The sequence below is a fragment of the Herpailurus yagouaroundi genome, unplaced genomic scaffold (assembly GCF_014898765.1).
Source record: "Herpailurus yagouaroundi ecotype Mexico unplaced genomic scaffold, PumYag 140, whole genome shotgun sequence".
NCBI lineage: Eukaryota > Metazoa > Chordata > Mammalia > Carnivora > Felidae > Herpailurus > Herpailurus yagouaroundi.
The window spans coordinates 22,258,706-22,282,683 of NW_024412395.1; the positions used below are offsets into that span (position 1 = coordinate 22,258,706).

The 23,978-nt window shown below is 37.7% G+C and overlaps 1 protein-coding gene across 1 annotated transcript in view; it reads right to left on the bottom strand.

The window, feature by feature from the left end:
* Positions 1–653: 653 nt before the first annotated feature.
* Positions 654–23,978, bottom strand: part of NXPH2 (neurexophilin 2) — a 113,466-nt gene continuing 90,141 nt past the window's right edge. The window contains exon 2 of the mRNA XM_040474967.1: positions 654–3,172. Within this exon, the coding sequence (XP_040330901.1) occupies positions 2,429–3,172 (744 nt within the window). The 3' untranslated portion in view covers positions 654–2,428. The remainder of the gene's footprint in view (positions 3,173–23,978) is intronic.

The window sequence follows — 23,978 nt, forward strand, 5'->3', positions numbered from 1 at the left end:
TTTTTATTTTTAAAGGGTCTATTCTTTAATTTTTGATGAATTTATAATTGAGTGTAAAGTTAGCTTACATGAATGTCCTTTACCTCAACTGCAATATTCAAAGGTAAAAATGGTTTTGTAGAAATGTATGCATTTGCATGTTTAAATGGGATCTGATTTATATGGTGCCAAGTACCATTACTGACAATTATGTAGTCTTTGAAATAAAATTATGACTTAAAAATGTATGTGACATATGTTCTACTCCAATTAAAAAAATATGCCTAAGGAAATTATCTTTCTTTCTTTTTTTTTTAATTCCACAAACCCTGCTAAAATCCAAGAATTTTGTAAACCAATTTATACTTTTCCCTTTGCATGGATATGTTCATATCACTCAACATTTGAACACCAGAGTTTTTAATCATATTTCATGCTGCAATAATAATAATTACTATTCCAATCATAATGGAAGCTTACGCTTACAGAGCTCTTACCAGGTACCAGACTATATGCCAAGTGATTATGTGAATTATCCTTTTACTTTACATTAAAGTCCTCATAGCCAAGGTGCTTTATTTAATATATGCATAAGGAAAATCTTAATGCTCACTTGGTGTTACACACACACACACCCTGAGAAAAGAAAGAAAAGTCTTAAAAAAAACCTGAAGTCATGTGACAGATTTAGCAAATTCTTTTTATTTACATAGAAATGTGTACACATACTTTCTCTGTACACAGAAAATTCTAAGTATATATACATATATGGTTCCCACATATTTTACAATAAATAGTATTTTAATCTTGTTTCTAGATGAAAATAAAAAGATGCCTTAAAATATTTCACACCAACCACAAAATTGCAAAAGCACCTGATGAACTCAGAGCAAAAATTTCAAGCCTGTACTACCACACACTAAGCCTAGTACAATTTTTCAAAAGACAAAATCAAACACTGTACAGGTATCACCAGTAAAAGGAAAGGAATGAAAAGCAAAATAGAGGACAAGAGCTGTTGGCTTTTTAAACAATGCAGTAAGAGCATTTTTGTTGGTTAGACTGGTCTTCCTTCAGTTTAATGTTTTACTTCAACTGATATTTTACAAATAAGGAGTGGGGGCTGGGTAAAGTTAATACCTACTGTAAAAAGAGTAGCTGTTCCATGAGTCTTACAAGTTCTAGAAACATTACTGGCCAGCCAGACCCTCTTCCTGGACTAATGCAAAGATCATCCAGTTCTATGATGTAGGATGACTGTCCACCTGCCTCAGAGAAGATGGCAAGGACACCAACAGTGAAGCCACGATAATGTTGAAGTGATTTCAAAAGCCTGGTGCATCAGGTATCTTCGTTGTTAGCACTTAATCATAATCAGTAATGTTTAAATATACTCTTCATTTCTACATAGAATTTAATCCCTCATTCAAATAATTAACTAAATGCAAATAGAACTGAATCTGGGAGGCTAGAAATAATGAATCCATAATCCTGGAATTTTGTTAGTCCACTTCCAATTGTTTTCCTTATTCTAACCTCTAGGGAACAACCACTTTCACTTTCAGAGTTGTTCTCTATGTGTATAAAAATCACACTATCAAATGAATAGAATGAAGCTATAGGTTATAGGGTGGATACAGATTTAATGGTATTTTTGGCAATCTCACAGCATTGAATTTGGCAAATGAATCTAAAAACATCATGACCTTCATTATTGTGGGACTCACTTAAAATATAACCAGATTAGCTTTCCCAACCCACTAATATTACTACTCAGGTGAGTAGCCTCAGGATGGTGACCAGCAAAGGGCTAAATGTTTAAGCACATCCCACTCAAGCTCAGATAATAATGTATTCTGTTCCATTGTGGCACTGTAACTTCACACATGAGGTCTGAAACAAATTTTACCCCTTCATTTCTCATATCAATAACAGCATAGATGTGGGAGGAAAGACAGCAATAAAAACGAGAGTTTGATGTCAGAAATGTGATTCCTCTATCAAATACAATCTTTTCAGTTACTTTATGGAATCTGCTATTTTAAGGTAACCTTCCAAAACATATTTCAAAGGCAGGCTCATTTTAAGAGCAATGTTTATCACATGCATAATTCGGTTCTTTCTCATTACATGTTGCTACCATTGATGCTTCTTTTAGAGAAACAACAATATTTCTAGGACTTAGCCATCCTTCATGAAAGCGATGGCTTCATACACAGTTTGACATTTTAGATTAAGGTACTTAAGACCGAAACAAACACATTTTTACATTTAAAGATCTTTCTTTCTTTTTGTTTGTTTGTTTGTTTTTTAAATTTGAAATCTAATAGGGAACTAAGGTTCACTGCCAGAAACAAAAGGGATCCTTTATCATGAAGAGCTGGGCTTGGTTCTTGGTCATTCTAATTAAATATATAGTCATCCCTCATTTACATCACTGTGGAAAAATTCAGCCAGAAGATAAGTATGGAGTCTCGCTATGGTAATTGTAGTCAGGGCAGACTTTCTGCACAAGTTTATAATCAACACTGTAAAAGGCAATGTAAATGCAAATGACCTTGAAGGGTTTGGAGCACAACCAAGACACATGGCTCTGAGTCTGCTCCTGGTAGCAGATCTTCGAGGGGTCAAAGTTGCACAGGGCAGTCTTCTTCGCCCGATCTGTTTTTTCATATTCAATGCGACAATTGAAAGATTTGGACTCCTTGGTCTCCAAGGTAGACTGCGGGGAAACTTCAAATTCCACCACTTTGGAGGGGGGTACCAAACTCACTGAAACATTGCCCAGGCCTGTGGAATTATGTCGGAAATAAACACTGAAGGTTCCATTTCCGTGGTCAACAATTTTCCCTGTGATGAGGAGGTTGAGTTTGACAGTTTTAATGTTGGAATGGAAATCACCCCATCCGAACATCTTCTTAAATTTTCCCGTTTTTACTATCGGCCTCCGTTTAGTTCTTGCCAATGGCTCCTGAACCTCGGTGATGTTGGCCAGCCAATCCCAAAAGTTTTCCATGCTGTCCGCATATGCCAAGTGTCCAGGCTTTGGGACTGGAGACTGTTTAACAAACAGGCGCAGAGGATTGATGATCCTTGAGTGCACCACGTTTCCGACCAATGTCCCCGGAGCATCTTTGTCTTCCCAATCCAGCCCCTCTGTGGCATGCACCACCTTCTTACTTTCACAAAATAACTGTTTGAAAAGAAGAAAGAGAAATAAACTTTAGGTTATGCTTCGAGCGTACACACTAAAGCTAAAGCACAGGGGAAATGCTTGCAGTATTATTTCGATTCTTGATAAATAGCATTTCACACACACAGCTGGGCTCAACAGTACAACGAGACAGGCATTTCATTCAAACACTGTAAAATTGTGAGTACCAAAATTAAAATGTAATTAGGAAGAGAGTATTTTATTTTAATGGATTTATGTGGTTTTAGTCTCAGCTTCCTAATCTTTACAATACTATCTTTCCAGATTGGAGGAAGGAATGTATTTTGGTATCTCATTCAATAAAAACACTCAATTTGTATGACAAAAACAAAAAAAATCATTCAATTTGTGAGGTCTTCTACTTCACGTAGAAGACAACTCCAGAATGCTGAAGGTTTCTACTAAGAAGCTAGCAACCACCCAAATATAAAATATTAATAAGTCTCTTAAATATATTTAGAAATATTAAGGGTATTATATTCAAAGGCTTATGTCATATCATTTCATAACTTTTGATAATTCCATCTCAAACTCTCTAACAAAAAAGGAGCATGAATAGTAATAGAACGGTCCACAAATGTTTTAGTTGAAAGAATATAATTTCAAATTTTGTGGTCTTTACACAAATTGCAAATGTATATTTTTAATTAGTAACAGACTATGTATTATTCAACAAATGTTATTACAACTGAATTATATACCCCGAAAGAATTGCTTAAAAGGATGCAAATGCTTTATGGATTCCACAGAACGTGGTTCAGATCCCACCCACTGAAACATAGAACTTAATCTGCATCTGATTTTTCTTTTTATTCTTTTTGTAGTGTAAGAGTCCCCATAATTTCTAAAAATCATTTAGTGAAGTCAATATTGATTTGGAGGGACAGAATCATAATATATGAAACTGTTGCCTGGAGTGAATATTTATGGATGACTTATGAAGTCCGGAAAACAGAGGCTTCTGGTGGAAACACAGATAGCCTCTTATCTCTAATGGCACAAACCACTCTGGTAATGATTCTCCAGAAAACTGTCAGCATGATGAAAAGGATGAGAAAGAAGTGAAGCTGTATTTATGAACTGTTTCCCCAACCCTTTCAAACTTGGCAAAGCACCTGGTAAAAATAGTCTCAGATCATTACAAAAAATTATTACTTTCAATCCAATTTTGAGGGAAAAAAAGAGACATAGCTTGGATTATAAATATTTCACTTAACTGTATGGTAGAGTTTAATAACCTGAGGTTATCTTTGATATATTCACAAAAGTTTAGAAGTTCTAATAGAGCTTTGTGCAAAGTGTTTTCACCTACACCTTGTCCCCAGGATCACTTTAGAGTCAGAAACCAAGGACTTCAATGCATGTGTGCTTTTTTCCCCTTTTTTGTACTTTGGGCGGTGAGGCAGAGTTCATAATCTATATATTTGCTTCTGATTAGTTTCCTGAATGTTTTCCTTCCTCATGTCTACTATCTTTAAAAATTCTTTTCCCTTATATTACTGAGGTTTGGTAGGAGGGCAAATTGATACAATGCACATTCTTACTATATTCAGAACCTAAATGCATACCGCCTTCTTAGGAGCTTGTGAATCCTGAGTTGATACTTCTTTCCTTTGCTGGCATTGAAAGATTAGTATATTCACCAGGAAAAAAAGAATCCTTAGTCTGGATTTCTGGTTCAATATATTCTGCGTATTTCTGATACTGTAACTAGCTTTCTGATTTTGAATACTCATAATTATGATGTGCACAAATCTCATTCAAAACCATTGGTAATAACCCACGAAGTTCAGTACTGGCTTCAGTTATAACTTGAGTTTCCTGAGAACTGACTGCTGCAGGCTGGTCCAACTGACGTGTCCAGCCTCTCCCCAGCAAGGACAAGGACACGTAGGCAGATAAGAAACCCCTTGCTGATCAAGGCCCAATTTCCCTTCTCTGTGATTATGATCCTTGTTGTCCAGATTCTATTATTTATTTTTCATCCATTTCCAGTATTTCATGAGATGTGCCTTGTTTGGTCAATGCTGACAGACATACCTACCACTTACTAGAATCTTGTAAACAAGAACTTTACTTCCTGATCTCTACTCCCCTATGTGGTACAACTTCCAAACTTCTTTTCTCACTCCTGCCTTCCTTCCTCTCTTTTCATAGGCTAAATCCCTTCTGACATTTTCCCCTTCTAAATTGTTAAACAATCTTGGTTCTTACCTTTATGTACCATGCTGCCGATCAATACTATGTTAGTGGAACTAAGACCCATTCTCTATTCAAAAACATTTGTCTTGCTCAGAAGTATGAGAACATTTTTTGTTACCAACAGCAACATGATCTTTTTTATTTTCCCCTAAAAATGTTTGTTTTACATTATATATTTTCCTGAATTTTTTCTACCTGGGTCATTTGTTCTCATTTAGTGCTTGGCCTGGCTTTCTCCTTACTTTTCCATTATTGAAAACCTATAAACATTGAACCCATCATTCAATGACAAGTAAATTTGCAAGTTAACTGGTATTGGCTTATTCACTGCAGAAGCCGTTATGAGACAGATGTTAAGAACTCCTCTTTCTCTAGGACTTCTGCTGTGATGGTTCTGAGATTACTCAATGATAACAAAAACAAGAATAATAATAAATGATCATTTACTGAGTTTAAAAAAAAAATGAAGATTTTCTTTGTAGTAATTTATGTTGTAACAACTTGACCCAAACATATGTTGACAAACCCTGAGCAATAAGTATGTAAAAAAAAAAAAAAAATCCTAGTTTATCAAGCAGATAACTTAGATGTGATTACTTGCTTTTAGAAAAGCTCTTCAACTCTTCAGAAAAGATTTCCCACATGAATTTAAAATGTAATTTAATTTCTAAAAAATATATTTTAACACAATACTCTTCAGGTTCAAACTTACTCAAGAAGCTCTTGATTTGAAGGTTGGCTTATATAAAAAATAATAAAATTTAACGAATAGCACAGATCTATAATTGGCCTCTGTTCTCATAAAAATAGTCAGACAGTTCCTTAGATAAAAAGTAGATGTACATATGTTTTAATTTTTTTGCTTTGCCTTAGACCATCACATGTCTAGCTTGCATTGACAGCAATATTAAAGAAGTTGAGAAAAGCTGTGTGTAAGCTTATCTGTTTATTACTTATTATCATAAATACTGATTTCCAAACATAAACCCCAATCTCAAAATGTTATTAGATAATGATATATTGGCAGAAGAGTGTCATTAAAAGGATAAATATATTGCTAATTGTCCTAAAGAGAAGATGGCTGTACCTCCCCTTCCAATTCACTCTCCCTTTGGTATAGCTCGTTTGGCTTCACCCCTGGAATGTTTTCTTCAAATGAATACATCACTGTTGAGAGGGCACCCTCCCCTAGACCCGGTCTACAAGGAGTATTGTACTATCTAAGTCCCCAAAGCTCATGCTTAACCTCAGAGACCTAATCAGGGATGACTAAGGGTTGGAGGAAATATAATCTTGCCCCACACTCATCCATACACTCCCAGTATAGAATCAGCATGGTGGAAAAAGCACAGGGATTTGGTGCCTGATGACCTCACACCCCTCACTTAAGTGTTTGATGTGAACCCGTTTTCTCACCTATATCTCCCTTGTTGATCGATTGTAAGGACAAAATGAAGGAATGGATGGAAATTACTGAGCCCAATCTCTGGCAAGAGTCATTCAATGACTGATGGCTCTTGCATGGTCCAATGGATAGTACCATGTTTCCTATTCAAGAACTGTCTTCAAAGGGTTGTATGAACTCTCAGGCCTCCAGGAAACTGATTAATGGTTAATCAAGCAACTTGTTCAGTGCCATATGACAAATTAATGACTGAGTAGAAAATACCCTTCTCAGCCCCAGAACATCAATCAATCGTTTTCTCCTATTTCCAGTCTTGCTGGCATCTGAGTTATAGCCAGATCACAGGCACAGGTAAGCTCTCTTTGCCAACAAAATGTGTTTGTGGATCTTTGATTCCAACCTACTGAATGAGTCAGCAAAGGGACCTGAAAGTACAAAGTGTCTGGCAGGCGCCCTCGTTCCTGAACAATTTCCATGATACAACATGCTGGGAGAGACTGCAGGTGGTTCTGAACCTGTTGGCAAACCACTCTGTCCAAGACAATGTTGTTAGATGTTATCTACAAAACACATGGCTATATTCCCCCTGGTTACTTTTGTACTTTCTGGGACTCTGTCGGTATCACTGCTGTCTTTTGTCCCATCATATTGCAATAATAATGCAAAAACATTTAACTGCAAGCACCAAATGGAGTTTAAAAAAGGGAGAAAAAAGAGGAATTGCTGTGCTTTATCTGTTTGAACATTCCCTGATTTCCACACATTTATCAAAGTTTAAGTAATTTATGTCTTGGCAGAGTGTATCAATTTCACAAAGCACACACATTAGCGAGATACAATGATATCATATTAGCTTTTTCTGCATCTTACAGAGGAGCTCAAAAAGATTAATAAAAGCTCAAACCTTCATCAATTAAATGAAGCAGGTGGAAGGAAGGGAATAGAGGAAGAAGACTGTATTTCATTTCAATTCTTTGTTTTTAGGGGGAAAGAAGCTGACAGGTTCAAATCATTCATCATAACAAGCTGGAGTTGAATTTCGCTGATAATTAAATGCATTTTTTTCCCCAAGAGGCAAAGAAGTTGCAATGAATTTTATAGTAGCAGATGTGAGAACTGTCACGAATTATGGAAATAATTTATAAACCAAAAAGCATCTTCATCTGCAAATACTATATCAGAAGATCCTTTTAAAAACTACATTTGTCATGTATTTTTCAATAAGCACTTTATTTTAGAATAATTTTAGTTTACAGAGAAAAGCTGTGTAATACAGAGTTACCATATGCCCTGCACCCCATTTCCTATATTGTTAACTTCTTACACTGCAACACACTTGTCACAACTAATGAACCAATAATGACACATTATTATGAACTAAAGTCCATAGTTTGCTCAGATTTCCTTCATTTTTCCTTAATGTCCTTTATCTACTTGAGGATCCCATCTAGAATGCCACAGTACATTTGGTCATCATGAATCCTTAGGTTTGTCTTGTCTATGTCTTTCTTTGTTTTTGATAACATTTTGTATGTTTTGAAGAGTATTGGTTAGGCATTTTGTAGAATGTCCTCCAATTTGAGTTTGTCTGGTTTTTTCTCATATTTACACTGGAGTTACAGATTTGGGGAGGAAGAACACAGAGGTATGGTACCATTTTCATCACTTCATCTCAAGGGTCCATGTTAGCAACACATTTTTATGACTATTGATGTTACTCTTAATATTTGGCTTAGGGAGAGAAGATCCTCTTTTTAAAGTTTTCCTTTCAGGGGGCACTTGGGTGGCTCAGCCAGTTAAGCTTCTGACTCTTGATTTCAACTCAGGTCATGATCTCACCGTTTGTGAGATTGAGCCCTGTGTTGGGCTTTGTGCTGATAGCACAGAGTCTGCGTGGTATTCTCTCTTTCCCTCTCTCTCTGCCCCTGTCCCACTCATGCTTGAGCTCTTCCTCTCTCAAGATAAATAAATAAACATTAAAAAAAATAAATTTTTCCTTTCAGAATTTTCACAAGGCTTATTCATTTTTGTTATCATAAGCTTAGTTTAAAATTGTTTTAATGTTTATTTATTTTTGAGAGGAGAGAGAGAGACAGAGTATAAGCAAGGGAGGAGCAGAGAGAGACACAGAATCCAAAGCAGGCAACAGGCTCTGAGCTGTTGGCTCAGAGCCCGACACGAGGCTCGAACTCATGAATCGTGAGATCATGACCTAGCCAAAGTCAGATGCTTAATCAACTGAGCCACCCAAGTGTCCCTACCATAAGCTTAGTTTAATTTACACTTAATTCAGTGGCACTTGGTTAGGATTAAATTTTTTTTAAGTGAAGCATTCTCAAGCATTTTAATTTATAACTAGTGCATCCCTGAATTATCTAAAATAACCTCAGAGTTGCTTAGGAAATAATACACTACTTATAAAGCATTTCAGCAACATTATGTGCTATAAATATGTCTGTCCTCATTATTTATTATTTTATTTTTATTTAATATTAATTTCTTAAAAACTGGGTCCATTTCGATACCTGGTAGCTCAATAGGAAGAGCTTGTTCTATCAATATCTTATGTAGAATTAGACACCGACTACATCAGATTCAAATGTCTGTTTTCTCAGTTTTGGAGCCTGTGCACTGTACTTGATTCTCCATATCCAGTGAGTCAGTATCAACTTTTCTTTGTACGTGTTTGGCAACGGGAATGGAGCTAATGAAAGAAAACCTCACAAAAGGGTGTTCTATATTCATAGTATTCTGGTGCTACACTACCATGAATGCTACTTGGTCTCCTGTGGGATTTGGGACAGTGAGACCTTTGCCATAATTATGGGATAATTCTTTTCTATATGTCCATACTGTGAGAGCTTTGCTTCTTCCCTGTAGCTGTATGCTCTAGGGCTGGGAGTAGAGAAGAGGGAGAAGATTTCTTTACACACAGCAAATAACAGAAAGGAAGTGAAAGACCTTTAAAGCTTTGAGCTTCTGGGGTTCAAATTCCATTCAATGTATGCCATGCCATTATCGGTCCAGATAGTTCTATCCTATAGCGCTTCTAACAGATGCTGTTTTTATTTGAAGAAATGCCAGGGGAGGAGATATCCCCACCAGCCTTGCTGTCCTAGTCCAGTGTTTAACAATTATAGCTGACACTTTTATTTAATACCCATTCACTCTTCACTTACATGGCACCAGGGGAGTAGGAGAGGCTTGGATTTCTTAAGGAATTGAAGCTTAGCCCTTGAAGCTCACAGTTTCTATATACAGTTCTCCTGACTTAGCAAGACCAGACTGGATGACATTAACACACCTTGTTTAAGAAAGTAGGGAGCCTAAGACAGCTTGGACATATTTCCACAAAAATTATTTTATTATTATTTTTTTAATGTTTATTTATTTTGGAGATAGTGAGAGAGACCGAGTGGGAATGCAAAGGGGCAGAGAGAGAGGGAGACACAGAATCCGAAGCAGGCTCCAGGCTCCGAGCTCTCAGCACAGAGACCAACATTGGGCTCCAGCTTATGAACCGTGAGATTATGACCTGAGCTGAAGTCAGACGCTTAACCGACTGAGCCACCCAGGCGCCCCCCACAAAAAATTATTTTACTTTTGTAAGAGTAAATTTATTGCTTCACTGACTTTAGCCCATACCTGCAATTAGATGAATGCAACTCTGTTCCCACATTGCACTTGTCAATGATTGGACTGGGAAAAGAAATGGAGAGTCCCAAGCAAGTCTGTGCATTGTAGAAAGAATCTGTTGGCACATCCTTCAGTGGCTGAATTTGCCCAAACAGAAAAACGATTCTGAGTGAAGGAATGAATGAAAGAGGCAGGCACAAGGAACTCAATCACAATATGTTAAAAACTGCAGTGGGAAACAGCGAGAGATGGAAATAGCAATGCTTTGATTTGCTGGAAGGAGTTGGCGTCAGAAACACTGGGATAGTAATCTGGCACTGTCACTTATGGTCCCATCATCCTGGGGAAACCATGACCATTTTCTCCAGGGTAAAATGGTGGGGAGAAAAAAAAAAGGGTGGAGATACACTTGAGGGAGAAAAAGGAGGTTGTGAGGTAGAAAGTGAATCAGAGTGAGGTGGCTCTGTGGGCAGGACACTCGTAATGAGGAGAATTCTGTAGTCCAGAGGATTGAGGTGACCCGGAACTGTGGCCAGATGTACACGTTCATCTTTAATCACTGATTCAACACATTTTATTGAATGCCTTCCAGGTACATCATTTAGGCACTAGGTATTGGGAGCACATTGCTCAAGGAACAGAGTTCCTGCCTTCATGGGAATTGCAGAAGAGCAGGGAAAAGAAGCATTAATCATACATAAATATCTCACTTACTTATAATTGTCACGAGGTCCTGGAAATTTATATCTCTATCTATATGTACACTTATCAGTATAACAGGGAGTAGAGAGAGCTAGTTCTTAACAGGGGAAGCAACAGTACAGGGAGTGAATAGAATTGAGTAATTAATACCTTTATTCTGATGAGAGAAATGAAATCCAAGATTTACTAGTTGATGGTTGACAATGAATGAATCAGTGTCAAGAAAACGAATCGATCTTGGTATTTATATTCCTTTTTTCCTGTTCCAAATTGTATATCGATTTGTTTATAATTACTAATGAGAGTGTGATAACATTATAAGACAATAGTTCTATTTCTTCCAGTGAAAGGTTAATTTTTTTTCTTTTCCTTTTTTTCCCCAGCTTTATTGAGGTGTAATTGACAAACAAAATTGTAATATATTTAAGGTGTACCACGTGATGATTTGAGACACGTTTACAGTGTGAAAGGATCCCCAGCATCCAGTTAATTAACACATCCATCACCTCACAGTCACCTTATGGGAGGGAGAGGGGGATGAGAACCCTTAAGAAAGGGTTCTTAGCAAATTTCAATTATACAACACAGTATTATCAATTACAGTCACCATGCTGTACGTTAGAGCCAAAGAACTTATTCATCTTATAAGTGAAAATACATGGCCACTTCTATTAACCGTAAGTAGGCTCCAGTGTTCAGTCAGTGCTGAATTCCTGATTAGGAGGGCTAGTGCTGGCAGGTGGCACCCTCGCAGGCCTTGTCTTTCACCCTTAAACCTCCTAAGAGCTGCTGAAGGTTTATAATATAGCTGACCCTGGAACAACATGGGTTTGAACTCTGTCCATTTATATGCACGTAGTTTTCAATAAATACTGGACATTACTGTAAATGAATTTTTCTTCCTTATGATTTTCTTAATAATATTTTCTTTTCTCTAGCTTACTTTATTGTGAGAATACAGTATCCAATACATATAATGTACAAAATATGTGTTAATCAACTGTTTATGTTATGGGTAAGTCTTCCAGTCAATAGGTTATTAGTAGTTGAGTTTTGGGGCACCTGGGTGGCTCAGTCGGTTAGGCATCCGACTCTAGATTTCAGCTCAAGTCATGATCTCATGGTTTGTGAGTTCCAGCCCCACATCTTGCTCTGTGGTGACGGTGCAGAACCTGCTTGGGATTGTCTCTTTCCCTCTCTCTCTGCCTCTCCCCTGCTTGTTCTCTGTATCTCTCTCAAAATAAATAAAAATAAAAACTTAAAAAAAAACCAAGTAGTTGAGTTTTAGGGGAGTCAAAAGCTATACGTGGATTTTTGACTGCATGAGGGTCAGCACCACTAGCTCCTTGTGTTGTTCAAGGGTAGACTAGTATATTATTGGGTTCTGGGACAGTCAGACCTTTGCCATAATTGTGTTATAACCTTTTTCTATAATTGTATGTAATTAATACAACATATATTAATGTTGATTTGTAATGAGCTAAGTATGCTCTGGATAAATAACAATATTCTGAAATAATGTAGGTTTGTCTTTATGTTTCTAAGTGTGTGAAAATACACTAATACACAACAAATTTGGCTGGTATCTATGATTTTCATGAGAAATAATGAGTGCTCTAAATAAAAGGTGAAACAAAACAACCTAATTGTTTTTCCATAATCATAGCATTGAAGAGACGTCTATGCCTCAAGAGGATGTTTTCAGTTTTCTGTCTTTATGATTGAATATAAAATACTTACAGCCCATACTATTTTTCCATGAATCATTTGCCAAAATATACATAAAACACCACGCTTACATTGAATAGATCACCTACCATTAACAAGGAAGGCCATATCCCTGTTTTACACTGCACTAAAAATATGTAGTCCTCTGTCCATTAAAGAAAAAAAATTCTGACTTTCCAGAACCAGGCAGAATGAACTCAATGCTCCAAATTAGTGGATTGGTACCAAGCTGGGAGTGTTGTCTTTTTCTTAATAACAGGAGTGGCATACGCTCTAAGAGATAAATTGATACAGATGTGTACAGATATTTTTTAAAGGCAGCTGGCTTGCCCCCTTTGGATATCCTGTAAGCATTCATTAATGTTCTTTCAGAGTGACAATCACTGCTAAGTGCCAGTTTGGAAGAATAACTGGTTTGTTTAATAGATCTGTTTATAATGTTGTTCATGATGGAATCCACGTAGCTAGCCATTAATTATTTAACTGGGGCTATTAGTTTAAGCCAAGAACCCCAAAAGTGACCACTGTTATACAATTTAGAGGTGGCTTGCAGGTCCCATTATAGCTGAAGAATTATAGAGCCAATGAAGAAGGTGGTCGAAAGCCTCATTTTTACTGCCTTCATATAGCTTATATAATTGGATTGCTTTAACAATTCTATCCTGCATCCTGTAGTTAAAACTAAAACGACAACCTGCTCAGCAGAAAAAAAAAAAAAAAAAAAGAAAGAAAAAAAAATCCCTGTCATGATCAAACTCAGCATCCCATTAAATTTTTTGCTTGTAAACGAATCTTGGAAAGCATTTTCTCTGAGTAGAAATTTTACAGAGTATCATCATCGCTGACAAAACAGGTATTACGTATCTGGTAGGGAACATACAATGTTGTATTGATGATTAGTAGTACAGCTTGCCCTAAAGTCATATTTCTGGGGCTCCATTACTGAACTGTCACAGCAGATTAAAAGAAGAATGACATAAAGGGGATGAAGGATGGTAGAATCAAACATACATCAATATATTAATTGTGCCTATTAATATCTTGTGGCATAATGTGGCATTGTTTCAAAATTCATTTTGCAAGTTGAAAAACAAATGATTGCTTAGGAGAAGAAAGCTTAACAGTGGACATCCTTCCTTTCTGCTGAGAGTAGCAAATTCATTTTACCTCCCAGATATCTTTTAATAGCTACCCTTTACATTTTTCTAAATTGATACAGGAACTAACAGGAAACATAAATGTGAAGACAGAAATCTTAGCAGTAAGAGCCAAAAAGCTAGATTGCAATGCTTGGCAGTACTTTTATTGCTAAGGTTAAATATGGCAATTCCTATTTTATCTTGATGACAGTAATCTGGAAAAATCAATGACACAACCTCTGCAAAAAATTGCGCGCACACACACACACACACACACACACACACACTGATACACAGAAATATCATGTGTATGAACACATGTGTGCATGCACATACCATAACTTCTGCAAATGTTTAGGGGAAATGGTGTGAAAGGTAATTTAGACTTCATTTTGTATTAGCAAGCTGAAAAAAAGGGGTTCTTAAACAAATAATGAACATGCTAGAACCAAATACTGAACATGCCTTGTGCTAGGGGGCTGCTAAGTGTTATGATGTGACCGCACTTCCAGAATGAAACAGGGGCAGATGGCAGTCTCATTTAATGCAAGGTTTGCAAAGTCAAACAAGGTATTCTTTCGATAATCCAACAGAAAAAAAATAGTCTTTTAGCAGTTAAGAGATAAACAACTCAGGGGCACCTGGGTGGCTCAATCGGTTGAGCATCTGACTCTTGGTTTCGGCTCAGGTCACAATCTCATGGTTCGTGAGTATGAGCCCTGCATCAGGCTCTGCACTGACAGTGCGGAGCCTGCTTGGGATTTTCTGTCTCCCTCTCTCTTTGCCTCTCCCTCCCTCCCTCTCTCTCAAAAATAAATAAACAAACATTAAAAAACAAAAAAGACCGAAATGCCTCAGAATGGTGAGTGGTACTGTCTGTTTTCACCCACGTGTCCTTATAAGCCTCAACCAAGTTTTCAATGTGAGAGAAGAGCTTCACGTGATAGGAACCCATCAAGACTTCTCAAATATAATGCCTGGGAGAAACAACATGAATATGTCCTGACCTCTAAAAGCAAGCATTTAAAAAGGAAAGTTACAAAAGAGGGAAGAACAGTCAAATGTGGAGTAGAAATGCCAGATATTGTAGTTCTATGTCAGTTTAGGCAGAGTTTCAATGAGGAAACATGGGTGCAGGGGAGGGGTGCAGAGAGGCAACAGATGGGGGTTAGGAAAAGTGCACAGGTGCATGGCTTTGTATTTTACCATCAAATCCATTTGCTATTTCAATCTTCTGGTACCATTAGTCTGCAATTAACAATTACTGCCTGTGATGGTTAGTATTTTAAATTTTTAATTCTTTTTCAGTACACTCTACTATATCCAACATGGGGCTTGAACTCATACCTCAGGATTGAGAGTCACATACTCTATGAACTGAGCCAGCCAGGCACCATTATGGTTAGTTTTAAGTGTCTCCTTGGCCAACCTACAGTTCTCAGTTATTCAAATACTAATCTAGGTGTAGCTGTGAAGGTATATTGTAGATGTGATTAACGTCCACAATCAGCTGACTTTCTCTTTTTCATTTCAAAATGATAATGTTTATTGGTTAACCTTCTTTCACCAAACATGACATTTATTAATTTAAAATAAACCTTCAAATGGTTTTAGATACATAGTATGATATTTCACTTTAAATGTAAACATTTATAGTCGATTGGGGATTTTTACATGATCCTACAAAAATGTGTTGCTTTATTATGACATGATATAAATGTTTTATAAAATCAGTGATAGTTTCCATATGATAAAATATCTATTTAATAAAAAACACAAATGCATATTACTTGTGTATATGAAACTGATTACTGTGTTAAATTTTTTTTGCAATAACCATTTCTAACCTTTACACTGAGAACTACTGTCTACATAAATAACCTCATTTGTTCTTACGCCTACTTTGTGAGGTGTGTAGGGCAGGATATAGCCTTAAAAAGCTTAAGAGGGATTGTCCATGGTCCACATATTGAAAGGCAGCAATAAATCTAGGAATCAGGTCTTTTTTTATCAAGTCACTGTTTTTTCCACATTAACACTCTAATGGGCCTGGGGTGCCTGGGTGGTTCAGATTTAGTGTCTGACTTCAGCTCATTGACTTCAGGTCATGATATCACGGTCCATGAGTTTGAGCCCCACGTTGGGCTCTGTGCTGACAGCTGGGAGCCTGGAGCCTGCTTCAGATTCTGTCTCCTGCTCTCTTTCCCTTCCCCCACTCATGCTCTGTCTCTCTCTCTTTCTCTCTCTCAAAAAATAAACATTAAAATAAAAATTTTTTAAAATACTCTAAGGGGCCTGACACCAAAAAATAACTTGGACAATATAATATAAATAATATGATAAAAATATAACATATTTACCTTACAAAGAAAAAAATTCTTTTCATTACAAAATGAATTTTATTCTAGAAAATGAAACTAAGAAAACTGAAGAAAATTAAAGTCAGATAACTGTGAATATTTTATTTTATCGTAAAGTTTACTTATTTATCTTGAGAGAGAGAATGCTAGAGGTGAGGGCAGGGAAGGGGCAGAAAGAGAGGGAGAGAGAGAATTTCAAGCAGGCTCTGCCTGTCAGCACAGAGCATGATGTGGGGCTCAATCTTCCCAGCTGTGAGATAATGATTTGGCCTGAAATCAAGAGTCAGATGCTTAATGGATTGAGCCACCTAGGCGTCCCACAGATGACTGTGAATATTTTAATATGCATTTATATTTTTACCTTATGTAATATAAATAATCATCTTTTGTATATTACCTTTAATTACTTTTAAGGAAAATAATATTGTATTCAGTTGAATACTAGTTCAAATGCTGTAGAAGAGAAAAATCTCACTATTACAAACAGTAAAATCTAAATCCAAAGCAGGGTCAATTTTTTGTAGACCTCTTCCCTAAATCTTGGATACTTTGCTTTTCCATCATTTGTCATCAAAGTGCAAATCAGAGTCATTTGGATCTTTTTGAGCAGGAGCAAAGTCACTGTCCTTTGGACTGGCTGGTGTGGTATATCCACCCTTTTGAAGCCCAAGGAGGTTTTGTCAGCTCCGGTCTTTGCATCCATGGCTCTGCCCTCAGAGTCATTCTTTTTTCATCCTGCCCTTTCCCTGTAACTTTCAGTGCAGGCTGACAACCTTTCTGGTGGTATAAATTTCTTAAAACCTTGTGACAGTCTCCTGTGTCATTCACTGGGGTTCTAAGCCATTAACAAGAGTGCCCTCCACACATCTTTTCTGGATAACTGTTTGTCTATTCCTGGTTTCTGTTGAGATAGTTGATTGGATCCATGAGTCATAGACCTAGTGTCTTTAGCAAAAGTTGTCTAGCCACACCTTTGGTGTTTTCTCCAGAGCAGATCAGTTTGACTCTAAGTAAAGGAGATTATTCTTGATGTTGTGGGTGGACCTTATACAATCAGTTGAAACATCTTAAAACAATTACAAGAACCTATCCCTGGAAATATAGCTTTTGGGTTTCCATTTATCTATCCATCTATCCATCCATTTATTTATCATCTATTTATCCTACTGATTCTGTATCCCTGGAGAACTCCAATACACTGCCTTTTAATTTTAATAATTATGTTCATGTGTGAACATTTTATTTTCATGATTCATTTATGTCTCTTACTGTCTTATATTCTCCTCAGAATATAGGGGATACTTGATTGCAACCTCATCACTGGGTCAGATTTAGGGTCAATTGTCTCCATGTTCTTCCAAGAGTAAACTGAAAGTTCAGATAGACTTTCACCTGTCATATTGTTTATTATTATCATTATTATTTATTTTTTACTTGACTCTTCCTCTTGCAAACTCCTTGAAGACAGCTACTAGATCTTGTTCGCCTTTATATCTCTAGCACTTATCACTGTGCTTGATTCACAATAAGTGCCTAATAAAAACGGACTACATAAATCTGAATGGCAGTGTGTAACATCCTGGACCTTTCACAAGTTTTTATTTCCCTAGGCTTTACTCTTAGGCCACTTTGGAAAATGTTCTAAATCCTAAATAAAATGTAGTCGATAAAATAGTCAACTAGAAAAAACAGTGGCGATGGGGAAAGAGGAGTTACACGTTGGGAGAATGGAACTGAATAAGAAGTAACGATCATCTGATAGAGGAATAATAAAAACTAAACGGAAAAAATTTCAAAATAACATTTAAAAAGGTTGGCAGTAATTACTGGAAGACTTAACTTACAGAGTATTATAAAAGGGACTGAATGTTATTACTCTCAAGGGGGTAGTTGTTCTGGGACTTTGTCCTCTACGTAGAAGCTGAGATTCATTCGCAGATGTCCACTGTTAGCCCGGAATTTATCTGCAGTTTAAGATCTATGGATCTAGATCTGTAACAGATAGGTTCACTTTAATTGAGCCATGGAAAGTACACAACAATAGCCTCCCATTTTGCAAAACATGATATGATTCTTCCATGATGGTGTACGTAGCAGTTGAAAATGAAGGTAGAAGTTTTTTAATGGGAGGCGGGGGCAGAGGAACTCTTTGTTACAAGTCAAATGATTACAATGCTGCCTCATATAATCTCTACTGGGCTGATGTTGTGTTCGCACAACCCCATGGGCTTTTGTGCCTTGCTGACAACTGGCACAGTGAGGTAGACACCAAGGGAGTTGTCTTTCAGTCATCTGATACTGGCTAAGACTGGTCATGGCTTCTTTCTCCTGGTCTGCAATCATTTGCAAATAAGGTCAAATCAAAGTCTCTTCTGTCTCTCTGGCAAACTCTTGAGTAGCCTTCCACCATTCTCCCCCCACCCTTCTCCCATCAAATGGTTCAGAAGTCCTGGGAAAAGTCGAACAGAACTGTCCTGGGATTAGATGCTGGTTCAAGCTTACAGGCGGTAGCCCTGGCTCTTTCTTGCAAACATTTCCTGTCAAACCACACCTATCAGGCATCTGGCCCAGTATGTTTTCTAAAATCTGTGTTCTAATTGTGAGGCTTTAAATAACTCCCTGTTACCTAGGATGGTGTTTTCACAATTACAAAGCGATGTAATCTTTTTTTTTTTTTGCCTTAAAGTAGGCTTTTGTAGAATTTTAGTATATACAAGAGACACCAATGCCATTTATTAATGCACAATTATATGTGAGTTCAAATGTTTAACAATTATTATTATAAGCTTCATGAATGAGAGCAATAAGGATCTTAAAACAAACACAAAACTTGAAATCAGAGGTAGTAGATGATTGTTGCAGTCATATCAGCCTCAAAATAGTTTGTGGCAACATCTCTACCATAGAATGTCTTTGATAATCTAGAGGATTTGGTCACTCTCCACCTATTGGTGGGCCCGCCATTATACTCTTACAATAGCCCCAGAATTGGTCGGTATCCCTTCACAAGGCCAAATTATTTAGAGATCCGGACATTTTAGTATTCTTTGTTATATTCCGAAAGCCCAGCACAATGTTTAAAATAAAGTACACAAGTTGAGTAAACATACATTGCTAAAAAAGTGTAACCCTTTCCCTAAAGTGCTGAAATAATTTCAATATTAACTGAATGACTTGGTTAAATTTTCCCAGTAGGTTTTATGCATTATAAAATCATTTCTGGCCTGTACCCAAACGACCATATAATATTTTTAAATTATTGGGGATCAAATTCAAAAAGTTTAACTGTCTGTGGTTTTTGTAGGGAACCTGGGGAGAAAAGCCATAATTGAGAAAGGAACAAAATGGGATGCTGCAAACAATTTCTGATGAGATCCTCACCACCTGCCTTGGAGACTCCAGCATAATCCCAACTCCTGGGATCCAGAAGACAAGGGTTGTTGGGCTTGGTTCAGGAGTACGGTCATATTCAGGAAGGAGTCTGAAAAAGGGATGTTGTGGCTTACCCTATTAATGAGGGGAAGGGAAAAGACTACTGTGAAGAGTGTCCTTCAGTGTCCAGGGAAGAATTAGTGCAGCATCCACTGAACTGCTAAGGAGAGAGAGAGAGCACACTCGTCTAGTAGTGTCCATGTGAAAGTAAAGGACTAGGGAAGAGGCTACTTAGATAAGTTACAGTGTTGTGGAGAGATCTGATTATTTTAGACTAAAAGTGCTCTGGACCTAAAGCACGTAGGTAAATGCTCCATTTCTCACTATACTGCACTTGGTTTTTGTAGACATATTTAACAATCTATTTAAGTAAACCAGAATACTGTATTAAGTAAGTCAGAATACTCAATAACCAGTGGATGCCTTCCCAATGTGTTATTGGGCAAGGGAGGAAAAACCAGTGATTCACTAGGTCCTAATGTACAAATAAGTATAAAGAACTAATTAACCTGTTAATTAAACTTGCTTCACGTTGGTGCTTATTGAGCAACTCTGATGTAAAGATCACTCGGGGAACATTTCCTCATCATGAACTTGCAGTGAAATGAATGGGTAGCCTGAAGTCGTGGCAGAGGAAGGAAGTGGTCAGAAAGCAAATATCCACAGACTGAGAAACTTGAACTGTGAACTTATCTTCAACAGTGCTCATCCCCTATGTGAGGACACGGTCATCTGCGCTTAGTTCCTTTCTGATTCCCTCTTGCAAACATATTCTCCTCCCTTTGCCACCTTATCTTTCCCACCTAGTGCATCGCCCTCCACCGGTAATTGAACCCAGAACCTTAAATTATGCTTGAGCCGTTCCCTGTTTTCACCCTCCCACATCCAATCCATCACGAATTCCTGTATTCTGTTCCCAAATGCATTTTAAATCTGTCTCCCTCTCTTCACCTTCGCTGTCTCCTCCACCTCCTTTGGTGGTCTCTCTCTTGGACACATTCAGAATCTCCTGTGTGCAGTCTTTCACTCATCCTCCACACAGTGACCTTTACACAACCCGGCCACATCCCTCTGTTGCTCAAACTCGTCAGCGTATTCCACTGCATTAAGAATAAAATTCAGACCCCTCAAATGGTGAGCAAGGACCTCTGGCTATGGTTCCTTCTGCCTTTCCAAAGTGTGCTCCACTTTCTCTTGGGCAGAAGCTTTCTGTGACCTTCTGTCTATTCCTTTTGAAACCAACAGGGAACTTTGCTCATAGTTTTTATCTTAAGGCACATTAATGTTCTGCCTCATTTGCTTTCTCTCACTAGATTGCAAATTGACTTTGGGTCTCCATAACGTCCATTCCACACATGTTTTGGGAAGCACTTCTGCATTGCAGGCCCTGGGCTTGGCAATGAGGTACAGCAGTGAGTAAGACAAACCTCCCACTTTATGGAGCATAGTGCCTAGTGTGGAAGACGGACAGAAACTTTGTAAACACATGTATTTACAACACAAAAGCAAATCGTTGGAGTGCAGAGAGGAAAACCAACAAAAGATGCACCAGAGAATAGGGCAGGTCACTTTAGAGTGGGTAGTACTTAAGCTCACAAGGACAGAATTACAGGGACAGTCCAGAAGTAGTGTTCTGGGCAGAGGGGCAGTTCACGAAAGGCCTCATGACCAGATAAAGCTGGGTGGACTCCAAGAGTTCTATGAAGGCGTTCAGTGGCAGGAGAAAGGACACAAGGCCATTCTGGAGGAGCAGGCAAGGGTCAGATCACTTGGGCACTGCATCTTACTTATAAGAAATGTTTAATAAATATTTGTTGAGTTTTCAAGAGAGGAGTCTATGCCAACTGCAAAGTTACACAGGTGAATACATTGAGCTCGTTAGGGAAAAAAATCTAGAACTAAGGTCTCCACATCCTTGTTGAGAGCCCTTTCTAGTATCACTATAGACAGTTAAATGAAGACACAGAAGTAGTGTGGAGATGTCAGCATCTAAAGATGACAATTCCAGTTTCTATCATGCACAGACTGAACATGATTGACATGCATTAATCGACAATCTTTTATCAGAATGGGTGATAGCTACTGATAGTTTTCCTGAGTTTATCTTAATTCTAGGAACAAATATTGGTCCCTGCCTGGATGCTCCTCCTTCCCTGAACTTCTTTTGGCTGATTACGCCCCATGTATTTTGTACATCAAGGAAGCTTTTCCTCACTATTGGGACTGAGTTATAACTCTCTAATATACTCACTCTTAAAACTTGAGCAGGCAGGTAACAAGTCAAATTACTCTGCTGGAGACGTTGTGTGTAGAACCTCTGAAATTACATGGATAGGGAAAGGAGCCCAGTTGAGTCCAAATGTCCAGCCATCCCTTCCCAGGCCCAATGCATGAGAGAGATGTCATCCTGAACCTTTCAGACCTCTTCAAGTGCCATGGAGTATCTCTGAGCAATCCCAGTAAATGCTACTCAGAACAAGAGAATCCATCAACTAAAACCTGTCCAAATTTTGGATCCACAACATCATGAGATATAATAAAATGGCTGCTTCCTCAAGATTTCAAATTGTGAAGGTAGTTTTTGATGCAGTCAATAGCTGAAACATGGAGGGCACGTGTAAGTCTGTGAGATGATAGAGGTGGAACCACAATGTGCAAGTGCTAAAGAGATAATTGCAACTTTGTCCTGTAGATAAGATTATCTGCATCTGGAGTGACCTACAGAATTAGCCCGGATGATTCAGCCCTGAGTCATTCTGATGTATGGATCCTACACAAAGCCCCAGGGCCTTCCTAAACTCTGCCTCCAGGATTTCACAGTCCTCACTAAGGCAGCTCCTGAAAAGTCCATAACCAATCCCTGGGCAACACTGAACATAACCACCTGAGTCCAGACTGTTGGTATGACTTCCATAAGACATGTTTGTACCACCAAGGAATCAATGCCAGCTCCTCACCAGACAATGCAGAGCTTTGGTCAATTTATATATTTCAATGATATTCAAGATAGGTGTAAGAGTAACCACCTCTGTTAGTTTTGCTTAAGAATTTCTATCTGTCTTGGGTCTTATTCAGGCACGTTTTTGCCCTGAAGAAGATGCTTAAATGTTAATTCTGAGTGGATACCTTAATAGAAGAAAGTGATTGAGTAGGTACTATTAAACCAGGCCAACAGAAAGCAGGTGAAATTCAGGAGCGCTGGTTTTTACTCTTTTAATATACTCACAACAGACATCATTTTTATGCAGAGCTTATTTGATCTTTAATATATCTCACTTCTCATCTTGATATGACCTAATTCTAAAAAGTAGGTGCTTCAGAATACTTGGAGATTTGCAATATTAATGAAGGAGTCACATCAATAACAGAGGAGAGCAGAGGAGAAAACAATTAGAAGAGACCTGGTTTCTTAAGCCAGCTGTCAGAACCTTAAGAAAGCCTTTTTTAAGTAAATTAAACTTTCTCCCCCTTCTTACACAGTGCATTTAAGTTGTATTTCCATTTTACACATATTCTCTTTTTAAAAGAAGTTTCAGGCAAAGACTTAATGATTAATAACACTGAAGAACCTGCTTGTCTCTCTTTCATCCTATCCCCTCTTCATTGTCTTTGCCTGATTTACTTTCATGGTTTGCCCCATGCTTCAGGCCACTGTGGTCAGGGAAAAAGTAGCTAAGAAAATAGGAATCATCCACTTCCTCCCCAATTATGCATCTGTAGGACCGAACTCATGGCTACAAAAGCACGGGAGTTTCTCTATTACTGGCTCTTGGTCAGGTTAAAAATGTAAAGTAAGGTATGTGTCTGTGAGTATGCTGATCAGGTATGCTACAGATCAGTTCAGATGCTCCAATACCATGCAGATAGACAGAATTTGAGATTACTCTCTGAGGAGGTCACTGATGAGGGTCAGGAGCAGGATGTTTAAAACTCACAAGTCCTATCACCTACATTTATTTTGTGTACCTCTGAAGTATTTTCTGTGAACTGGTGATAAGTAGTTTCTATGTATTTTGCAAATTCTTAATTGTGGCAAATTCTTTTTCTTTCTTTCTTTCTTTCTTTCTTTCTTTCTTTCTTTCTTTCTTCTTTCTTTCTTTCTTCTTTCTTTCTTTCTTTCTTCTTTCTTTCTTTCTTTCTTTCTTTCTTTCTTTCTTTCTTTCTTTCTTTCTTTCTTTCTT